This window comes from Macaca mulatta, chromosome 19 (genome assembly GCF_049350105.2).
Source record: "Macaca mulatta isolate MMU2019108-1 chromosome 19, T2T-MMU8v2.0, whole genome shotgun sequence".
In the NCBI taxonomy this organism is placed as follows: domain Eukaryota; kingdom Metazoa; phylum Chordata; class Mammalia; order Primates; family Cercopithecidae; genus Macaca; species Macaca mulatta.
In genome coordinates this window covers 5,975,562-5,995,323 of record NC_133424.1, presented here as the reverse complement: position 1 = coordinate 5,995,323, position 19,762 = coordinate 5,975,562, and the positions used below count along the sequence as shown (strand labels likewise).

Genomic DNA, 19,762 nt, shown 5'->3' with positions numbered 1-19,762 from the left:
GGGGAAGACTCGGCAGAACTGTCCAGAGGCCCAGTGAGGAGGAACCCCGCCTGGGCCAAGGTCAAGGGCAGGGATATCTGCCCCCAAAGGCTATTTGGCAGAGACAGTCATTCTCAGGGAACACAGCCTGTGGAGAGATGGGGTATCTGGCCCGTTTCTTGCTCTGGCCCTAGGGTGAGCTTCTGGGTGTCAGGGACAGGGCAGGAGGAGCCCAGTGCCCCTCGGAGCAGAGGCTTCCTCCACGGAGGCTGGCACCAGAGGCTGGCACCTGGGCCTGCACTGGCGTCTTCTGGACGCTGGGAGAGGTGGAGGCCCTGTCCTGCCCCGGGGTGGCATGGGGTCACCCAGTCCTTCCACGGCCACAGCCTTTCCCCCTGCTCTAGATGGTGGGACCACGGGAGGGACGAGAAAGTCAGAAATTGCAGGAAGTCACCGGAAGAGGCCCCTGCCCCGGCCCTGAAAGTACAGCATGGGGAGAGGGGCCGGCGTGGCCCTCCGCACGGGAGGATGGAGCCCCACCGGCGCCCCCACCAGCACCCTGAAGGAGGGTGCGGCTCCTCTGGGCCCCACAGTGGCACTCACTGGCGTGGACCTGCAGGCAGCACTTGCCGCAGGCGATCAGGGGGCTGGTCCCATCGTCGCCGATGTAGGAGTTGGCAGGCAGCGGCTCCGTGTTCTCGCCGCCAGAGGTGAAGCACATCTCGGGGATCAGCGGTCGGGTCTTCTGGCCGCTTTTGGAGGGCAGTGTGGCCGAGGAGCCCTCTCCGAGGGAGGCTGTGGGTGCCTCCTTCTCGGTCTGTAGGGCCTGGAGGGGAGAGGGGGCCTTCAGGGGACAGAGCCATGTGCAGGGTAGACAGGTGGGCGGCACAGACCTCTGTCAGGGCACCTGCCCCGGGCTTCGATGCCCCCTGGCTCTGGGGGGGAGGTCGGGGAGATGCCCAGAGCCACCTCGGCCCTTCTTCCCACTCCTCCAGAAAGCCGGGATCCCCAAACGCTGTCTGACCCTGTCTCCATGAGGGTCGCGTCCAGACGCAGAGCTCAGGCCGGCCTGCACGGCCCCTGGTGCTGGGTGGCCCCTGGCGCTGGGGTAGGCTGGGGGGTGTGTGTGAGAATGAGTCTCCGCACTCTGCCTGGCAAGGGGAGTTAGGAAGACGCATGTTTGAAGCGGCGTTCCCGGCCCTGTGGCTCCCAGCAGCCTCTCTGGCCTCACAAAGGACAGCAAGTGCCTGGAGACGGTGTCGCCTGTCAGGTCTTGTCTATCTCAGGAACCAAAGCACTAAATCCAGCTCACAGATGCAGGTGCAGGCAGCTCCCAGCAGCAGGGCCCCGAGACAGGCTCGCCACCCTCGGCACAGCACCCTCGCTGGCTCTGTCCACCGAGACCCAGCCGCGCACAGGCGGTGAGGTCCCCGACCCAGGGCAGCTCTGCCAATGCCTGGACATGCTGGGCATGGGCTAGGAGCTGGGAGTGCAAAGCACGTGGGTCAGGTCCTGTCCTGGGGAGGCTGCACACTCAGGGAAGGAGAGGAGGGGGGATCCAAGAGATTCTGAGGAAAATGGCTGGGCTGGGTGCTGATGCCTGGGATGGCCGTGGGCAGAGGCCAGCCCCCCATCTGGGTGCAGAGGACAGGCGAGGCCAGCGTGGAAAGAGTACCAGAAATGGGACCTCGGCCAGGCGCCCAGCTCAGTGAGACAGGCCAGGGCTTGCAGGAGCCCCCCCGGCCACTCAGGTGGTGTACCCGGGCCTTCACTCCACCCCACACTACCCGGCCCCTCTCAGCACCCCTCAGGCTGGGCGCTCCCTGAGGCCAGTGACCCCGAGCCTCCGCACCCTCCCTCTGCCCCGTCCACCATGGCTCACGCTGCAGATGTGCACGTTGGTAAGCTTCATTCCCACAAAACCCAGAGACCAGGCTCCGCCTACAGCTGTCAGGAACAAGCCCTCACAACTCAGGGTGCTGGCCAACACCCCGCCCCGCGTGAGAGAGGGAGGCATGGGGGGTGCCCGGTCCTTTGCCCTCTCCCGCTGCCCCTGCCTCTGGGGTTCCCTGGGACCTGCAAGGCCCGCCTGCCCACCTGGCAGTAGGGGTAGAAGAGCGTGCAGATGGCGCAGTAGGGCTCCGTGCGCGCAGCTGTCGCGTTGAACTTCCTCTCGGCCTGGAAGCTGGCCGCCCTGTTCTTCCACTGCAGGGACAGCAGCGGCCTCAAGGCCTCAGGGTCACTCACGTCTTCCTCCCCGGAGAAAGGGGACGCCTCTAGAAGAACGGGGGAGAGGGAGAGACACTTGAGTCCCCTAAAAACTTGGCCAAGGAATCACCCCAACTGCCCAGGAGATGGCCCTGGGTCTATAGCCCTGGCTGCCCACAGGGTCCCTGGCCCATAGCTCCCCTTCCACCTGCCTCCTGGCTGCCTCATTCTCCACGACGCCCATCAAGTTGGCAAAGCAGCGTCCCATCCCATCAACAGGAGGGGACACGTCTATCTCGGCCGATTGCTACCCAAGGCCGGAGCCCCCAAACGTGGTTCCTCGGAGCCCCTCCCCCAACACCTGGTTCTCCCTGGACATCTGGAGCCGTCCACTCGCCCGGGGCCTTCCGGGCCAAGGAGTGGCCAAACTCAGTGTCCAGCCCTGCCCCGGCTGCCCTACACCTGTCCTGGGGTCTGAGTATGTGTGGGGGCGTCGGCAGTGACCAGACTCAGAGACACTGTCCTTCCTGTCTTGGGCAGGCACAGACTCCCTGAACTCAAGGGAGGTGCCGGAGGAGTGTGGCAGGGAGTCAGGAGGGGCTATGCCCAGGGCTAGGAGGCCAAGGCAGCCTGTGCCGGGAAGAGGTGCGTGACAGGGAAACTCTGGTGAGGGCCGCTGGTGAGAAGCCACAGTTGTCTCTCTCCCGCCTGTCGCCTGTTCCCATTGGACTCTAAAGGCCTCCACTGCCAGCTGTCACGCCTCAATCTCCCCACCTCCCCTCCCTGCATCTCCTGTGGACACAGGGGTGCTGTCCCCAGGAAGTGGGGTGCCCATTCCTGTGGCCCAACCCTCAGCCCAACCTAAAGCGGATCCTGGGGTCCTGGGATCAGTCCAGCTGTGGCACTACCCCTGGTTCACCTAGAGGAGGGCAGGGCAGGCTCCCTGAGGTGGAGACCCAGGACTCCCACGGTGAACTCAGGAAGCCCTTAGGCCAAGACTCCTCTAAAAACCCAAACGCAACAGTCCCGCCAGCTGAGCCCAGGGAAGGCCCTAAGCGGCCCTGAAGCCCTGGGGATGAGAACGGAGCCACTGGTTGTGTCTGTCACTCACGACCCCAGGATACCTGGGGTTCTGGGGCCGTGACGATCTCACAGGCAAATGCTCCGGTCTCACCAAAGGGCCACAGTGGGGTGTGGGGAGTGGGGGAGTCCACGGAGGCCCTGGAGGTGCCTTCTGGAAAGATATCCAGGTAGAAGGCAAGGCCTCTTCCCGAGGCAGCTCGAGAGGCCCCTGGGCATGCCTCTGTCCCCCTGCTGATTCCTCCACTCCTGGGAGCTCCCGCCCTGAGATCCCAGGCGCTTCTAGAACCCTCCTCTCCCTACCCCTCAAATTGCATGCAGGATGAAAGACGCCATCCAGACCATTTTCAGGTTCTACGCGCATCCCCAGGGAAAGGCCAAAGCGGAAGATGAAAAATTGGCTTAGCAGGACTTCTGCACACAAGACAGCAGCTCTCGCTGAGGGTTAAATCGAAGATTCCATCTTCTCCCCTCCCACTCAAAGCCTCGCGGGAGCCTTTTGTTCCAACCTCTCCAAGGCCCGGATGGCCTGTGCTCAGCCCTGGGAGGAATCTTCCATGGGGAGGCACGAGCTTCCCGGCCCCGAACCGCCCATCGTGGGCAGCCCAGCCAGCAGAGCGAAGCCAGGCATCTCTAACAGCAGCTGCCTCCCTACACGTGTGATCACCTGTCCCAATGACAGCCTGTCCTGGATAACTGCTTACCCAGGGTGACCACCTATCGGGGGTGACCGCCTGCTCTGGGTGACCACCTATCGGGGGTGACCACCTATCGGGTGTGACCGCCTGCCAGGGGTGACCACCTATCGGGGGCAACCGCCTGCTCTGGGTGACCACCCATCGGGGGCGACCGCCTGCTCTGGGTGACCACCTATCGGGGGTGACCGCCTATCGGGGGTGACCACCCATCGGGGGCGACCGCCTGCTCTGGGTGACCACCCATCGGGGGCGACCGCCTGCTCTGGGTGACCACCCATCGGGGGTGACCGCCTGCTCTGGGTGACCACCCATCGGGGGTGACCGCCTGCTCTGGGTGACCACCTATCGGGGGTGACCACCTATCGGGGGTGACCGCCTGCCAGGGGTGACCACCTATCGGGGGTGACAGGCTACCCTGGGTGACCACCCATCAGGGGTGACCGCCTGCCCAGGGTGACCACCTTTCGGGGGTGACCACCTGCCCTGGGGTGACCACCTGTCCTGGAGTGACCACCTGCCTGGGTGACCAGGCTGGGTGAGGGGTTTTCCTCTGGTCATGCAACTTGAATACAGTGGCCTTCCCCCTGCCCCCGAGGCAGCCGCAATACTTTTGAGAACAGACTTCTACTGCTGGCCGTTTCTAGCACGGACATGGCTGTGGGAACGCTGGCACTGGAAACAAGCTGGAAACTGGGAGAGGATATATGTTGACCCCACCTGAGCTCTCAGGCCCCACCTGGCTACCCCGGAACTCTGAGCCCATTTCCATCCCCTCCATCTGGTAGGGGTGGCCAGCACTTCTGCCCGCCCCCCCGCCCCCGGGGCCCCTGCCATGCGCACAGTCATGCTCTGTTAACACTCGAGAACAGGAGCAGCCAATGGTATTGAGCAGGTCCGAGGCTGTGAGAGGGAGGAAGTGCAGCCTCGTGCACCTGGGAGCCAGCAGGGGCACCCAGCCCAGGCCTGGGGGAGGGGTGCTGGCAGGAGCCGGGTCTGCATGGAGGACGCAGTGCCAGGCCTGGCGATTCCAAGTGCCCACAACCCCCATTTTACAGAGAAGGTGGCAGAGCCACAGGCCTGGGTTCAGGGGAGGGGACCGGAGGCCACAGGGGAGCCGGGCCCCCCACGAGCAGCAGCAGAGTTGGGCCGAGAGCCGACTTGGGGTCCCCCACTCACCCTCGTCACTTGAGGCCTCCTGCTTGACCACCGACAGCGGGGACCGTGTGGGCGGCCGGCCCAGGGGATGGCGCCGGCTCTTCTTGATCTCCATCTTCAATTTGGAAAATGTGGACGGTGCCTGAAACACACAACAGGCTGCAGTGAGGGCCCCGCTACAGACCCCTGGGTGGGGCTCCCTTGGAGCCACACAGGGGCTCAGTGTGCCTGAGGCCTGAGTCTCCTCCCCTGGGGTGATAGTCCCAGCAAAAGGCCACAGGGCTCCTCTGTTCTCTAACTACAGACACGCCACGTGCCCTGTGAGACCAGCAGGCAGCCCTCCCGCCCACTCCTCTCTGCCCCACTCTCCCAGTTCCCCTCTGCCCCACCTGCCCTCCTCCTCCCCTGCTACCAGCTCCCCTCTGCCCCACCTGCCCTCCTCCTCCCCGCCTCCTGCCTCCCCTGCCACCAGCTCCCCTCTGCCCCACCGGTCCCCCTTCTCCCCGCCTGCCCCCATCCACCCCACCTGCCCCTCTCCGGCCCGGACTTTGGTCTCCACGCGACCAGCCCCACTGCTGGCTCCACCGTCTTCTGGCCCCATCAGCTCCATGGGGGAGGCTGGCTCCTTCCAGGTCGGGCCCTTCTGGGCAAAGTGCTCAAAGGCCTGCTGGCAGGACATGTGCTCCTGGTTGAAGGCTGCCTTGCCGGGCCGCGGCACCACGTACAGCATGGGGATGATGGGCCGAGGCTTGGCCTCTAGCTCCTCACTGGGCACCTCAGGGGGCACGACGTTGAGGGGCGCCGGCAGGGGGTTCTCCTCCATGGCCGAAGGGCCCGGGCCCAGCACCGCGGGCTCCAGTGAGGATGGCAGCCACAGCGCCTCCTCCGAGGGGAAGTGAGCAGGCGGGGTCGGCAGCTGTGGGGGCAGCGGGCCGAAGCTCTTCTTCTTCCGCTCGTTCTTGGCCTTGGTTGGTCGCAGCTTGCCCCTCCCATCCTCTGTGGGGAGAGGAGAGGCGGTCAGGGAGGAGAACCTGGGCTCAGGTGCTGGTCCCGCACTCCCCAGAAATCCCCCAACCTTGGCTGGGATGGTCAAGGGCCCTTTCCAGCCCAGAGAGACCACACGAGCATGGCGGGGGCAGAGAACACAGGCTTTGGGCCACCTCAGATTGCCGCAGGGGCACCAGGCCAGGCACCCCCAGGGCCTCGGTCTCCCCAGAACGCAGGCGCAGCAGCAGCACTCGCCCGCCAAGGCCTGTGAGGACCCACCAGGTGTTGCTCTAGGTGCCTTCTGGGGTCACGGCAGGTGAGGAGACGCATCACCAAACCCACCCAGAGGAGGCTGCTCTGTCTTCCGGGCTCCCACCTGGGTGGGCCGCGCCAAGTGGCACTTCCCCGGGTGGGGGTGTGGGAGAAGCACTTTTTGTGTTCTCGAGTATCTGAATTGTTTACGTTTCTTCTGTTGATGTGGAAACGGTAAGGGTTTTGCTTCTGACAGAAGTAAAACCTTGAACAACGCACAAAATCTTAATGAACCTCAACCCGGCGGTCACGTGAGCGGACCAGGAGCGTCAGACGGGCCTGCAGGGCCCGACACCCTTCTGTGTGGAACTCCCCGGGGCCAGCACTGGGGACATTTCCTGACAGATGACGGGGAGGGGCCAGGTGACATATGTCTTTGGTGGCATTTTATTTTGGGGCCAGGATGGGTGTGAGTAAAGCAAATAAAACTGGGATGGGCAGCCTGGCTGGCTGAATCACAGTGCCCCAGAGGCGTGCGGGTCCCAACTCTCCCAGATATGTGGATGCAGGACATGACAGAGGGACATGGGGGACTCTGGCAGAGGGGACTCTGTGGGTGGGACTGAGTGAAATGGGAGGTGATCCTGGATGATCCAGGAGACCCAAAGTCCTCACAGGGCCCCCACAAGATGAGGCGGGAGGGTGAGAGTGAGAGAGAGCCTAGAACAGGCTGCACTGTGCTTGTGAAGGGAAAGGAAGGGACCTGAGCTGAGGGATGCAGGGGCCTCTAGATGCTGGGAAAGCTTTCTGCCCTGGAGTCCCCGGGAGGGCCCGGCCCAGCGGGGCTCTGTGTCGGGCTGTGGGAAGCTTGTGCTGGGGCGATCCCTCTGAGGGCCACTGCGCTCAGGGTAAGTTGTGGCATGGCACCTCGGAGCCCTGTCCTCAAGGAAGACCAGCCTGGCTGCAGAGCGCACTGTGGACCCCAGAACACTGTGAGCCCTGGAGCCCCAGGGCCCTGCCTGCTCCATCTGGAGAAGGGGGACAGGGGCTCAGGCCCCATCTGTGTGTCTCTGGGCCCCAGGGCTCTCGGACACTCTGTGAAGAGGGACAGTGGCTGGTGTCAAGGGATTCTCAGGCTGTGGGGCTCTCAGTGCTAAAACTGGAAGGCCCCAAGCAGACCAGGATGAACTGGTCACTCTGCTAACATTTCACCACCTCCACCTCCCCCAACAGGCTGGAAAAAAAAGGAGAAATCAAGGGAAGGAAATTCGTCTCTGCACACTAAACTGTTGACCATGTGGCACTTAACGGGTTCTGGTTTGGAGCACAGCGCCCACATCTTACTACTTGCTATAAAACCCACCACACGCTGTCCCCAGTTCCACAGTCCAAGATGCCAGGACCAGCGGTAAGTGCTGAGAGCCTCAGTGACGAGGCTGCCAAGGGCCGGGAATGACGCTTAACCCTTGACCCACGCTGACCCCAGGAAGGGTCAAGTGAGGACCCTCCCCCAGCAGACCCTGCAGCCAGGAGGAAGTCACACTGCCCCACCCACTCTCACGAGGGGCCCCCAGCCCACAGCCTCCCCCAGGGATGGAGGCGGCCCTGCCCTCCCTGCTCCAGCTCTCCTCCCCACACCCACCCCAGCTCCAGCTTCAGGCTTCGGGGACCGCCCACGGTGTCCTTGGCAGGCACACGCCCACCAAGAGGGACAGGCAAGCAGCCATAAGGCGAAGGCAGCCCCTGCCACTGCCCTGGCCCCCACCCCTGCTAGTCCTGAGCATTCTGGGGCATTGGGGACACTGGCCAGGCTCCTCCCTGACCTCCACCCCGGCAGGGGAGCCTGGAACACCACCAGCCTGGCCTTGTGGGGAGTGCGGTCTTCCCCTCCAGTCTTCCCCTCCGCTGGTATCTGGGCCCCTCACTGTTATCTGACCCCCTCCACTGGTAACTGGCCCCTCCACTGTTATCTGGCCAGGGGAGGTCAACAGTGGACACGGCAGACAGGCTGGCGTGGGAAGAAACACTTTTTCCTCTGCGGATGCCAGAGGGGAGACACCCCTCCCTGGCAGGCTGGGCGTGGAGGCATGGCATGGAGATGCAGAGGGGAGGGCTCCTTCACCAGGGCTGGAAGCTTCACCACAGGAAGCTGGAGGAGCCCCGGCTGACTGCAGAGGCTGCACGCCTCACCCTGCGCACCTGTCAGGAAAGCCACCGTCCTGCGAGTGTCAAAGGCACTTGAGGACAAACAGCTTTGTTCCCCTAAGGAAATCCAATATTCCTTCGCCCATGATAGCGCCTGCCCAGCCTCACTCAGATCTGATCTGCCTTCCACACTGCAGGCTGCGGTGCCCATCCAGGCTCACCGGGGACTGGGACTCAGGCTCCCCCACGGCTGGGCCGGCTTCCTGAGCCAGGGCCACCCGGTCGGGTTCAACTCCAGGGGTGGGGGCTGGCATGGGATCTGGCCCAGGAGGGCCCCACCTGGGGCATCGATGGTCTCAGGAGAGGGAGGAAGACTCCAGGACACAACCTCATGGCCTCCAGCTGCAGGGCTGCTCAGTGCACACATGAGGAAGTGGGGAAGGAGGCAATGAGGAAACACTCATCAGAGCCCCCGCCCGGCACCCCCACCCACCCACCCCTCACACACAACAGGCAGCTCCACGCACATGGGACGCCAGCCAGGGCTGTGGGGGCCAGGGACGCAGAACTGGGCTGTCCTCACACACAACAGACAGCTCCACGCATAGGGGACGCCAGCCAGGGCTGTGGGGCCAAGAACACAGAGCCAGGCTGTCCTCACATGAGACCACAGGTGTCTGCTCGGAGGGTCCCTGGGGAGTCCCCACCTCTCTAAGGGGCTGGCATCCTGCCCCCACCCACGGGGCCTCCTGGGACCTGAGCGGCGACTGGTAAGACCGCCCCAGGCCCTGGTTCTGCTTGGGAGGCAAGGCTGGGTGGCAGCTGAGGCCAACATCAGCCCCTAGGCCTCCCAAGGGCGTCCTCTCACCAAGGGCCACACTGTAGGGCTCTCTCCCTCCTCCTCCAAGGACAGGGATGGCCCCAAGTCCCGCTTCCCCACAGCCCTCCCCGGCCGGCTGCCTAGTTCTGTCTCCCAGAGGGACCAGGCATGGGAGACAAAGGAGGACATAATTTGAGCCTCGGGTGCCCGGCTGATGGGTGCCACCCCATCCCCTAACTGGAGACAGCAGTGAATGACAATGCCGGCAGCCTCATGGCACTCCACACACAGCCCGCGCCTGCTGGCGCCCTGAATTCTCAAACTTGCAATAACAAGTTTCCAGCCCTTTCCCCGTTGGCTCCCAGGCTCTGTGAAGCCCCGGCAGACACACTGGGGACCCTGTTAGAGGGAGACGCCCAAGACCAGGACGGACACCAAAAGACGGCAGCACACTGCGCAGCCATTCCTCGGGCTGTCCTTGCCCCGGGGACCACACTCCACAGAGGCCTTGGCACACCCCTCACCTGCCCGGCCTGAGGGAGGGGAGCAGGGACCATGGTACAGATGGGGCCCAGGGTACGCCCAGGCCCCCGAGGGCAGCCAGCTGAGAACCCACCCAGGCCCCCAAGGGCAGCCAGCTGAGGACCCGCCCAGGCCCCCCGAGGGCAGCCAGCTGAGAACCCGCCCAGGCCCCCCGAGGGCAGCCAGCTGAGGACCTGCCCAGGCCCCTGAGGGCAGCCAGCTGAGAACCTGCCCAGGACCCCTGAGGGCAGCCAGCTGAGTACCTGCTAGCACTCTTTTTAGGGGAGAGGGAAGGTGTCACAGCAGAACCCCCACCATCAGGGCTCACTAGCCTGCCTGGGGCACTGGGGTCACTTCTCCTCAGCACCTGGGTTTCCACCAGAGCCTCCAGCAAACCCCAAGACAGGCCCGGAGGCCCAGGCTGCCCTGTGGAGGAGGAGGCAAGAAACCACTCATTTGCAAGGACACCGCTCAGTCCCTGCCCCAAGGCTGCGGAAATCAAGCCACCAGCCCAGGGAGGCCTGGCTTCCGGAGCCCTCCCTCAAGTTTTGTGCTTGGCCGCCATGCCTGGGCCAAGCCAGCCCTGGTCTCAGGGGCTCTCTGACCACCCCCTCCAACACCGCCACCCTCCCATGCTGAACCTACAGCCGGGTGTGCCTGACGGTCCCCGAGGCCCAGCTGGAATGTACTGGGGGATCCCCGGGCTGAGCTCGCAGCCCCTCACTGTGAGCTGGGGCCGCTCTCCAGACGGAGGACATGGCGGCCTTTGCTTGCCGTGTCCTAAAGCCAGTCGCCAGCCACGAAGCCTCTCCTGAGAGCGGCACTCCAGGGCGAGGGGAGGGGAAGGGCTGGGGGCTGGGGGCTGGCTGCTGTGCTCACCGCAGCTTCTCCACCCTCTGGGAGGCAGGACAGCACTGTGCCAGCCCTCCTGGGTCCCTATCTTGGCTCTGCCCCCCCGACCCTGTGTGTCCTGCACTGCAGGCCGCCTTCCAGGAGGCGGGGCCTCCCCACAGGCTCAGGAGAGGTGGACGAGGCCACCTTCCTGCCTTCTGCTTGGCTCTGGAGTCAGCGCTGGCTGGTGGGGCTGCTAGTCCCTCCTAGGGCTGGGCAATAGGGCGGCCGCTCTTCCCAGACCTCAAAGCAGCCAGTAAGAATGGGGTAGGGGACGCCAGCGGCCACTGGGAAGCAGCCTCCCAACTGTGCCTCAGGCCCCTCTCCTCCCGAGGGGCTTCCTCCCCGACGCTGATGACTCCCGGCCCCATGAGCGAGAGGTGCTGGCCCTTTCCCAGCTTGTTCCATATGAAACCATGGAACCCCACACCCCACTGCTAGGCCCTGAAAAGTGCCTCAGCATCATAGCTTTTAGGGGCGTGAAACTGGCATTCAAGGGGGACCAGAAACCGCTTTAGGAAATCTTTCACGCATCCCTGTGGCATGCATTTCCTGTGGCGCCCCTGACTGTGAATATGCATCTGTGAGGCTCTCTCGAGATAAATCTCCTGTCCAGAGGTTCCTGGGACTGCGGGCTCCTGGGAGAAGGGCTGTGTCCAAGAAAACACCCGCCCTTGCCAGAGTGGGTCCTCCTCAGAAGGAGTCTCTGTTGTGGAACAGAGATAAGGGTGTCCAGGTAGGTTGGTGGGTGGGGGGGTGAGCGCCAGCCCTGAGCCCTCCCTGGGCAGAGACCCTGACATGGCACCAAGGTGGCCCCTAACCCTCTTCGCTGGTCCCTGGCCTTTCTGTAGGGGGTTGATCCCTTCAGGGACCCGTGGAAGCCACAGGCCTCAGAGATGCACCAGGCACTGTGACCACTGCACAGGGTGTGTGGACCCCCGGAAATCTTGGGAGGGGTGAGTTGCCCTGTACATCTTTAAGCAGGATGGTGAGTGGCCAGGCCAGGGCCTCGCCTACACCAGGCGGCTAGATGGGGCATTGGTTTCCACTCCCTCCCACGTGGCGCAGGCTTCTCTCCAGCGGGCAAGTCGGGGAGGGAAAGCCGCCCATCCAGCCAGGACCACCCATGGGGAGGGGAGACCAGAGGCGAACCAGCTCCCTGAACCGGAGTCTCTCGGGGGCCAAGGCCACGGTGAGGCCCAAGTGAGAACAGGTAAGGCCAGGGCTGGGAAGGGTGTGGCTGTCTCGTCGGTAGGCTTGGGCAGATTAGTAAATAAATCACATTAATTAAAAGAGAGCTGGCCACAGTGGCTCATACCTGTAATCCCAGCACTTCGGGAGGCTGAGGTGGAGCCCAGGAGTTCGGGAGCAGCTTGGGCAACATAGCGAGACCTCATGTCTACTAAGAATTTTGAAAAATGAGCAGAGTTGTGGTGCACGTCCACAGTCCCAGCTACTCAGGAGGCTGAGGTGGGAGAAGTGCTTGAGCCCAGGAAACTTAAGGCTGCAGTGAGCCATGGCTGCACCACTGCCCTCCAACCTGGGTGACAGAGCAAGACTCGGTTTCAAAAAAAAAAGAAAAGAAAAGAAAAGAAAAGAAAAGAAGGCTGGGCATAGTGGCTGAGGCCTGTAATCCCAGCACTTTGGGAGGATGAGGTGGGTGGATCACCTAAGGTCAGGAGTTGGAGACCATTCTGACCGACATGGTAAAACCCTGTCCGTACTAAAAATATAAAAATTAGCAGGGCATGGTGGCGGGTGCCTGTAATCCCAGCTACTTGGGAGGCTGAGGCAGGAGAATCGTTTGAACCTGGGAGGTGGAGGTTGCATGAGCCAACATCGCGTCACCACACTCCAGCCTGGGTGACAGAGTGAAACTATCTCAAAAGAAAAAGAAAAGAAGCAAAGCCACAGTCCTTTGCTAGCCAGTTGGGTAAACCAAGTCGCAGAAGGTGGTGGCCGCCCTTCCTCCAGCCTGAGGCTGGCCAGCCCCTGGAGTCTGCTCAAGAGGGAGGAAGACACCCGTGGTACCGGGGATCCTTGCGACCCCTCCCAGGAGGCCCCACTGAGAACCCAGGCCAGACTCTGACCAGCCACCTCCACTCTGTAGAAGCCTCCCCAGGACTGGGCCACTTTCCTCGCTGCCCAAACCCACAGATGGCAGTGGCGGCAGCAGCCTGCCTCATTTCCCGACACTGCGCTGGCCTGGGGAGGATGTGTGTTCTCTCGTCTCTGCCCTCCTGAAAGGCCCATCAAGGCAGTGTCCCAGCTCAGGGTCGCATGGGCAGTTAACCGACGGGTTTGGGTGGGCCCAGGTCCCCAAACCCAAGCCTGGATCTTTCTCTGCCCACTTGTTTTCACCCCTGTCCTGTGAGACCACGCACAGCCCCCAGCACGTTCTGACCCATGAGAAAGGCACTTTCACAAGGCCCAAGCTCAAGGTGGCCCATGCAGCTCCCAACACGGAGAACGGTCATGGCTCAGCCATCCCCCTGTCCCGTGCCGGTCCCTCCAGGGACATCCCACAGTCCCCCTTGGAACAGACCCTGAACTGCACCCATCCCCCACTCCCCTGCCGACCTCGCCTGGGGCTCACAGTCTCCAGAATCAAACGCAGACTCCTGCTCAGAAGACACGAGGCCTTTTGCTACCGCAGCCAGCCCAGGGACTCATCCTCTGCGAGCACGGCCCACGCTCAGGCGCCCGGCTTGCCTGCTGGAGTCTGCATTATTTCTGAGGATTTCCCAGACCCCAGCGGACCTGCAGCATAGACACAGGCCCTGCAGAATGACAGCACAAATGGGCACCTGTGCCTGCCCCCGCCCCACAGGCAGCCCCTCGCCCTGTGCTGGTGAATGGGGTTGCAGTCCTAGCCTCTGGACCTGGGATGCCGCCTTGTTTGGGAAGGGCATCACTGCAGACACAATGAGTTATGAGGCCCTCGGGGCGGGCCGGGCTCAGCGTGGCCGGTGTCCTTAGGAAGGGGGGAGTCTGGGCAGACACACTCGGGAGAACACCACCGGAACGCGACGGTGCCGCCTCCAAGCCCAGGACAGGGGCCCGGGACAGATCCTCCTGGGTCCTCGGAACGGGCCAGCCTGGCTGACACCTGGACTGTGAGCTTCCTGCTTCCACAGGTGTGAGACTGTACATTTCAGTCATCTCAGCCGCCCCATCTGTGGGCTTTAAACAAACGGAGCATAGCATATGAGAAGCCCTGTGCCACGCAAGGTCATGTCTGAGCGCCACGGGGCGCGGAGCAGCGGCCTCCAGCCCTCATGCCTGCGGGGCAGACGAGGGCATGAGGCGGTGCTGATTCCCCGTCCCTCTCCATCGATGGAGGTTGGTTAGTTTGCCTGTTCCTGTGTCTGCACAGTCCTAGTGCCCGCCGCTGGCAAGGGTCTCTCCAGGAAATGTGCCCCAAGGGAAGCTCTGGGTGTGCAGTTTGCAAATGCTCCACTTCTCTGGATGAGGCCAGGTCCATCTCCAATGCAGCTGGACTCATGCAGGTCCCAGGCAGCAGGGGACTGGGCTGCCTGCTGCACCGGCTTCCAGGGCTGGGCACGGTGGGAGTTTTCACCTCTGGTGGTCCGAGGAGCACACAGCAGCATCTCCTCAGTGCTTCCCAGGGCAGGCTGGGCTCGTCAGCCTCAGGGGTCTCCTCCTCTGAGCCCTCTCTCTTGGGGGGCTGAGCCCCTCCTGGTCCTCAGGCATGCTTATCTGCTCTTGGTCGGTGACGGGTGGCAAGTATCTTCCCTACCTATCGGCTTGTCTTCTCATTTTTCTTAAGGTTCATCCTCGCAGCAGTGTATTTGAGAGTCACTGAATTTGTCCATCTTTATTTTTCTGGTTTGTGCTTTTTCATAAACAATCACTTAGCTTTGGGTTATAAAGATACTTTCCTGCTTTGTGTTTCCAGTTTGCCGGTTCTCTTTAGACAGAAATGCCTAGGCATGTGGCAGGCAGAGGAATGACCCCAAAGGCGTCTGCATCCTCATCCCTGGAGCCTGGGAATCTGTCCCCTCCCGTGGCAGAAGGAACATTCAGGTGGGACTGAGTGAAGGACCCTGACACAGGAGAGCATCCGGGTGACACAGGGACCCAGGGTCCTCCCCGGGTAGGAGATAGGAAGGTAAGAGTCAGAGAGAGACCGGAAGAGGCTGCACTGTGGCTGTGAAGCGGGAGGAAGGGGCCCTGAACCGAGGGATGTGGGCGCCTCTAGACACTGAGAAAGGCAGGACACATGTTCTTCCCTGGAGCCCCCAGGAGGAAGCAGCCCTGCCCACAGCATTTTAGCCCAGTGAGGCCTGTGTCAGGCTGCTGACCTCCAGCGCTGTGAGAGAAGGAGTGTGTGTAGTTTTATGCCACCAAGGTCGTGGTCATTCATTTCAGCAGCCACAGGGCGCTCACAGAGGTGGCAGCGTGGACAGGGGGAAGGAGGGGACTCCAGGTCTCACACCACGTCCACTGCTCTGGGATTCCTATTCCTAGACCCTTTGCCATCTTTGCTTGGGTCCTGCAAGCTCTGTGGCAAGCCCTGCCTTCTGGAAGGGCGGCCCTGGCCTCTTGACAGGCCTTGGGCTTTCATCTGTCTGCGTTTAAATCGGCAAACCCTGCTGGGATCCCAAATGGGGCTGCACTGAACCTGCAGAGAATGTGGGGGGAGCCGTCAGCTGTCTGCTCAGGAGCTCTCCTAACACCTGGTACACTCTTCTGTTTATTTAGCAATTCTTTCTTATTTCCAAAAAAAGTCTCTAATTTTCTCCATAAAGATCATTTTTTTGATTAGGTTTATTCCAAGATCCATTATCTCTGTTTGGTAGCACCATAAGGGGTATCTCTGGGAGCCGTGCTTGCTGTGAGCAGCTCGCAGATGAGAGGCGCGATCGGGTTTCTGTGCCCGTCGCTCATCTCCGGCAGCTCTGCTCGATCCCCGAGTCACCGTGTGGCTCCGCCTGTAGACTTGCTTGCTGCTTCTCAGTAGAGAATGGTCGCTACATGCGAACAGTGCCACGACAGCTGTGCTTTTCCTTTCTACCCACGATGCCTTTGCTTTCCTCGTCTTGCCTCTCTAGGCCAGCAGACCCTCCTGAGGCGTGCTGAACAGACACAGAGCCCACATGCCCCACTGAGTGAGTGGCATGTCAGGAGCAAACTCACCCCCGGCCTCTGCTCTCTCCCCCAGGGATGCTCACTTTTCTTGCCTCAGGCCCACAGCCACTGGCCAGCTGTGACCCTCAATACCTGCCCCATGTATATGGGGAGGGCAGGGGTGTGCCTGCCTCCTGGAGCACTGCAAGGGCCACGACCCCATCGTTACAGATCAGGTGCCCCACGGCTGCCCCTGGCAGGTGGGAGGGGCCTCACGTCTGCTGAATGGCACCATGGTTGGGCCTCTTGCCATGTTCCAAGGCCAATATTCACCTTGGGCACAGCACGTCCTGGAGACCTGACACCTCAGAGGCAGACCAGGTCGTGCTGGGCTCATACAGAGGGAAACTGAGGACTAGGACCCTCCGGCAAATGTGGCCCCCATGACCTGGGCCTCAGGCACCACAGCAGGGGGTAGCCCTTGGTAGGAGGCAGGCTGGCTGGCACACCCCACACACCTGCTCCCTGCACGGCGCCCGGAAGGGTGGGAAGAGGGAAGGGCTCCCAGCAGGGAGCCCCAGCTGGGAACAGCCACTTTGCGCAGACTCCCAAGCAGCTAAAGCGCTAAACTGAGAAGATAAAACCCAGTCACCGGAAACAAAATGCTGTCAACCCTGAAACAGGAACCTTTATACACTCACAGGTGGGAGTTCCACAGCCAAAAGCTCCCCCTGGAGAAGGGAATGTTTCTGAGACTGCCACCCGGCCCCCCACACCCCGTTCACAACTGCTGGTTCACACTCCTGTGGGAAGGCAGCTTCCCCGTCTTACCAGCCCCAGGAGAGTTGGGAGGCCTGAGGGCAGGTGGGAGACCCGCTCACGGGTCAGGACCGGCCCTCTGCTCAGAAGTGGCCACGGCCGCTGCAGGCACGTTCCAGCATCTGGGCCACATACAGCATCCTGGTCTTTTATTTTATTATTATTATTATTTTGTGTGTGTGTGTGTGATACTGGGTCTTGCTCTGTTGCCCAGGTTGGAGTGCAGTGGTGCAAGCACGGCTCACTGCAGCCTCAACCTCCCACCTCAGCTTCCCAAGTAGCTGGGACTATAGGTGTAAGCCACCAAGCCTGGTTAATTTTTTTTTAATCCTAAGTAGAGACAGGTCTCAAACTCCTGGACTCAAGTGATCCTCCCACCTTGGCTTCCCAAAGTGCTAGGATTACAGGTGGGAGCCACTGCGCCTGGCCTCTGGTAACTACTCTTCTCAATTCTGGGGGAGCAGGCACTTTTTTTACGGCCTCCACCTCACAATGTCTATTTTCACGAAATGCCCCACCCTGGCAAGAAAGCCACTGAATGGGATTCTTACAAAGCGGGGACTCTGGCTGCAGCAGGTACTGGTTCCTTCTAGGAGATGCCCACTGGGGGTAGGAAAGCAGAGGTGCCAGGCCTGGGCTGGCAGGGACTGACCTTCTGCGCCCTCGGCCTCCCGGCCGTGTGGTAGTGGCTGCGGCTCCTCCTCCTCCTCCTCGGGGTCAGCCTCTGGCCCGGCCTCCTCCTTCACGCTGCCCCCAGCCTCCTCCAGGAGCGTCGCCCCAGCCGTACCCTCCCCGGGGGACTTGGGGTCTTCGGGCTTGGGCTTCTTGGGCTGGCTCCGTTTCCGGTGAGACCTGGAGAGGGAGGTTTATCAGGCAGGAGGGGAGACCAGGGAGGAAGAGCCCTCGGTCTGTGCACTCTGTCTGGCAGCGCGCAGCCCCCGCCCACCCCCAGAAGAGTGCCCGACGAGCAGGAGCCTCCTGGCTGGAGGCCAGGGGTAAAGGGAACCCTGCGTGGGGTTCTGCTCTTGCAGGGCAGGAGCTGTATTGGGAGGAGAGACCGAAGGGAGACGGGGCAATGGACACGGTGGGGACGGTGTCAAGCAGGGGACGCTGATGACAGCTGGAGATGGGAAGCCGACTGACACCAGGTGGGATGACGGGCGGGACGGGGCGGCAAGAGCCGTGTGTGCCACGGGACAGAGACACGGAGTGTGAGCTCCGAGGGAAACAGCAGCTCATGGAAAATGCCTAGACGACAAACGGAACGAAAAAGACACTTACGACAGCCCCGGCCTTTTGGTCTGCTCTTTCTTCCTTTCTAGACTTGGTTTCCTCTCCTCCTCAGTCTTTTTCCAGTGTCTGTTTTCTTTCAGACTAATTTGTCTAGAATGTAAATTTCACGGGTTTTTTCTCTAGGACTTCTGCTCAACCCCCCAGGACGCCAGGTCCTGGGCACCTGGCTCTGTCCCCGACTCCCTGGGTCCTCTCTCTGCAGCCTTTGAGGCGCATGGGAGCCCCAGCTCACACTCTGCTGCTCTGACCTGTGCCCACGCCCCAGGGTCTGCCAGGGCCTCCTCTGCACCCCGAGCCCAGGATCTGCTCACAGGGCAGGCGTTGGCCAAGAGGAGGCGCATCCTGTATGCCCAGCCTGGACACCCACAATCCCGGGGTACATCAGGGAGGTCCCGGTCCCTGCACACCAGCCCCAAGTGAGAGATTCAGCCCAAGGCTTACAAACTTGGCTGAGCTAGCACTTCTTAGAAATGAGAGAGAAGGGGGCTGAAAAAGGAAGGAGGAAAAGCGACAGCCGGGTGAACCTGCAGCTGAGCGGCCAGGGCCTCGCACCAGGTTCCCCCGGGGACCTCCAGGGCCTTTCCAGGAAGGAAGCAAAAGTTTTTGGAGATGCGGAGGGGGTGGCTCCCAGGGAGCTCAGGCAGAAGCCAGGAGTGCAGAGAAGCCGAGGCCTGGCGCCTCCCCTGGGCGTGTGATGTCTACACCTCCTCCAGGCCCACCCCCTGCAGCTGCCCTAAGCCCTGGCCTGGCCAGGGGCCTCACTAGGCCATGAGCTTGAGGCTGCACAGCCCGGCCCGCCGGAGGCCTTTCTCCCCTTCCCAGTTGAGAGCCAGCCGCGTCAAGCCCGCCAGCAGCCAGGCAGAGCTGGGAGCGCCAGTGTTTCCAGGACAATTACCAATGCCGGCTGCGGCTTCTGAGTGCTTCCCGTGTCCCCTGTTCCTGTGGGCTCAGACTTGGTCACCTCAATCCCACAGGGGTCCCTGTGGCAGCTGCCCCTCCAAGGACCAAGTGGTCACCAGGGTGGGGCAGGTTCATCTGACGGGGGTGGGGTGGGCCCGCTGGCGGGGCTTCTGTCACCAGGACCTCCTCGCCTCTGCCTGAGCCAGGCTGTCACATGGGCCAGCAGCAGCCCATGCTCCCTCAGGACACTCGGACCTGACCCCTGCCCACCGCTGCTCCCAGCCACTCTGCCCGCCCTGTGCTCCATGCTGGCTTCTGGGGCGCCTCCTCCAGGAAGCCTTCCTAGAACACTAGTCACTGCCAGCCCTGCTTGCTCCTCAGCTGCCTAACTCGCTAGAATCAGTGCTCCCCGACGTCTGCAGCATGGCCCACCACAATGACTCAAGGCAGAAAGCGGGTGGCCCAGAGGCATGGCATCACACAGCATGGTGCACACAAGGTCGCTGTGGGGCGGCCGGGCGGGGGCGGGAGGCAGGCAGGGGCGGGCGTGGGGCCAGAGTCACTAACACAGGAAGCAGGAGGTGGGTGGGGGACACGGGAGCTGCCCCTGCCCTCCAGAGAACGTTCTCCACAACAGCAGCCCAAGGACGGCTCCGGGCAGGCAGCCTCAGGCTCCACTTGAGGGCTGGGGAAATGCTGGGTGCCTGCCCCATGTGGAGATAGCAGGCTCAGGAATAGGAAGCTTCAGATTGGCACTGGGTGCAACTGGCTCTTGTAACCACTGTCATCCCAAGGTGGGCTGCCCTCCTGGTCTGGGAATGCCCCAGGGCTGCAGGGCCAGGATCCTACAGTGGACCCGCCCTGGTCCCAGACAACACCAGCAGAAGGGTGCCCTCCTACTCCACTCACCTGGCCTTGGCGG

General features: G+C 62.3%; 1 protein-coding gene across 35 annotated transcripts in view; it reads right to left on the bottom strand.

The window, feature by feature from the left end:
- Positions 1–19,762, bottom strand: part of KDM4B (lysine demethylase 4B) — a 183,979-nt gene that overhangs the window by 16,804 nt on the left and 147,413 nt on the right. For 16 of the 35 annotated variants that reach the window (XR_013408559.1, XR_013408558.1, XR_013408556.1 and 13 more), the window contains 5 exon segments: positions 17,300–17,499; positions 5,647–6,116; positions 5,142–5,262; positions 2,077–2,255; positions 583–805 (listed from right to left, as the gene is read on the bottom strand). Coding sequence is in view for 21 of the 35 variants with exons in the window: in XM_077975998.1 (XP_077832124.1) it covers positions 583–805; positions 2,077–2,255; positions 5,142–5,262; positions 5,647–6,116; positions 17,300–17,499 (1,193 nt within the window). In the remaining 14 variants the exon portion in view is untranslated. 35 annotated transcript variants of the gene reach the window in all.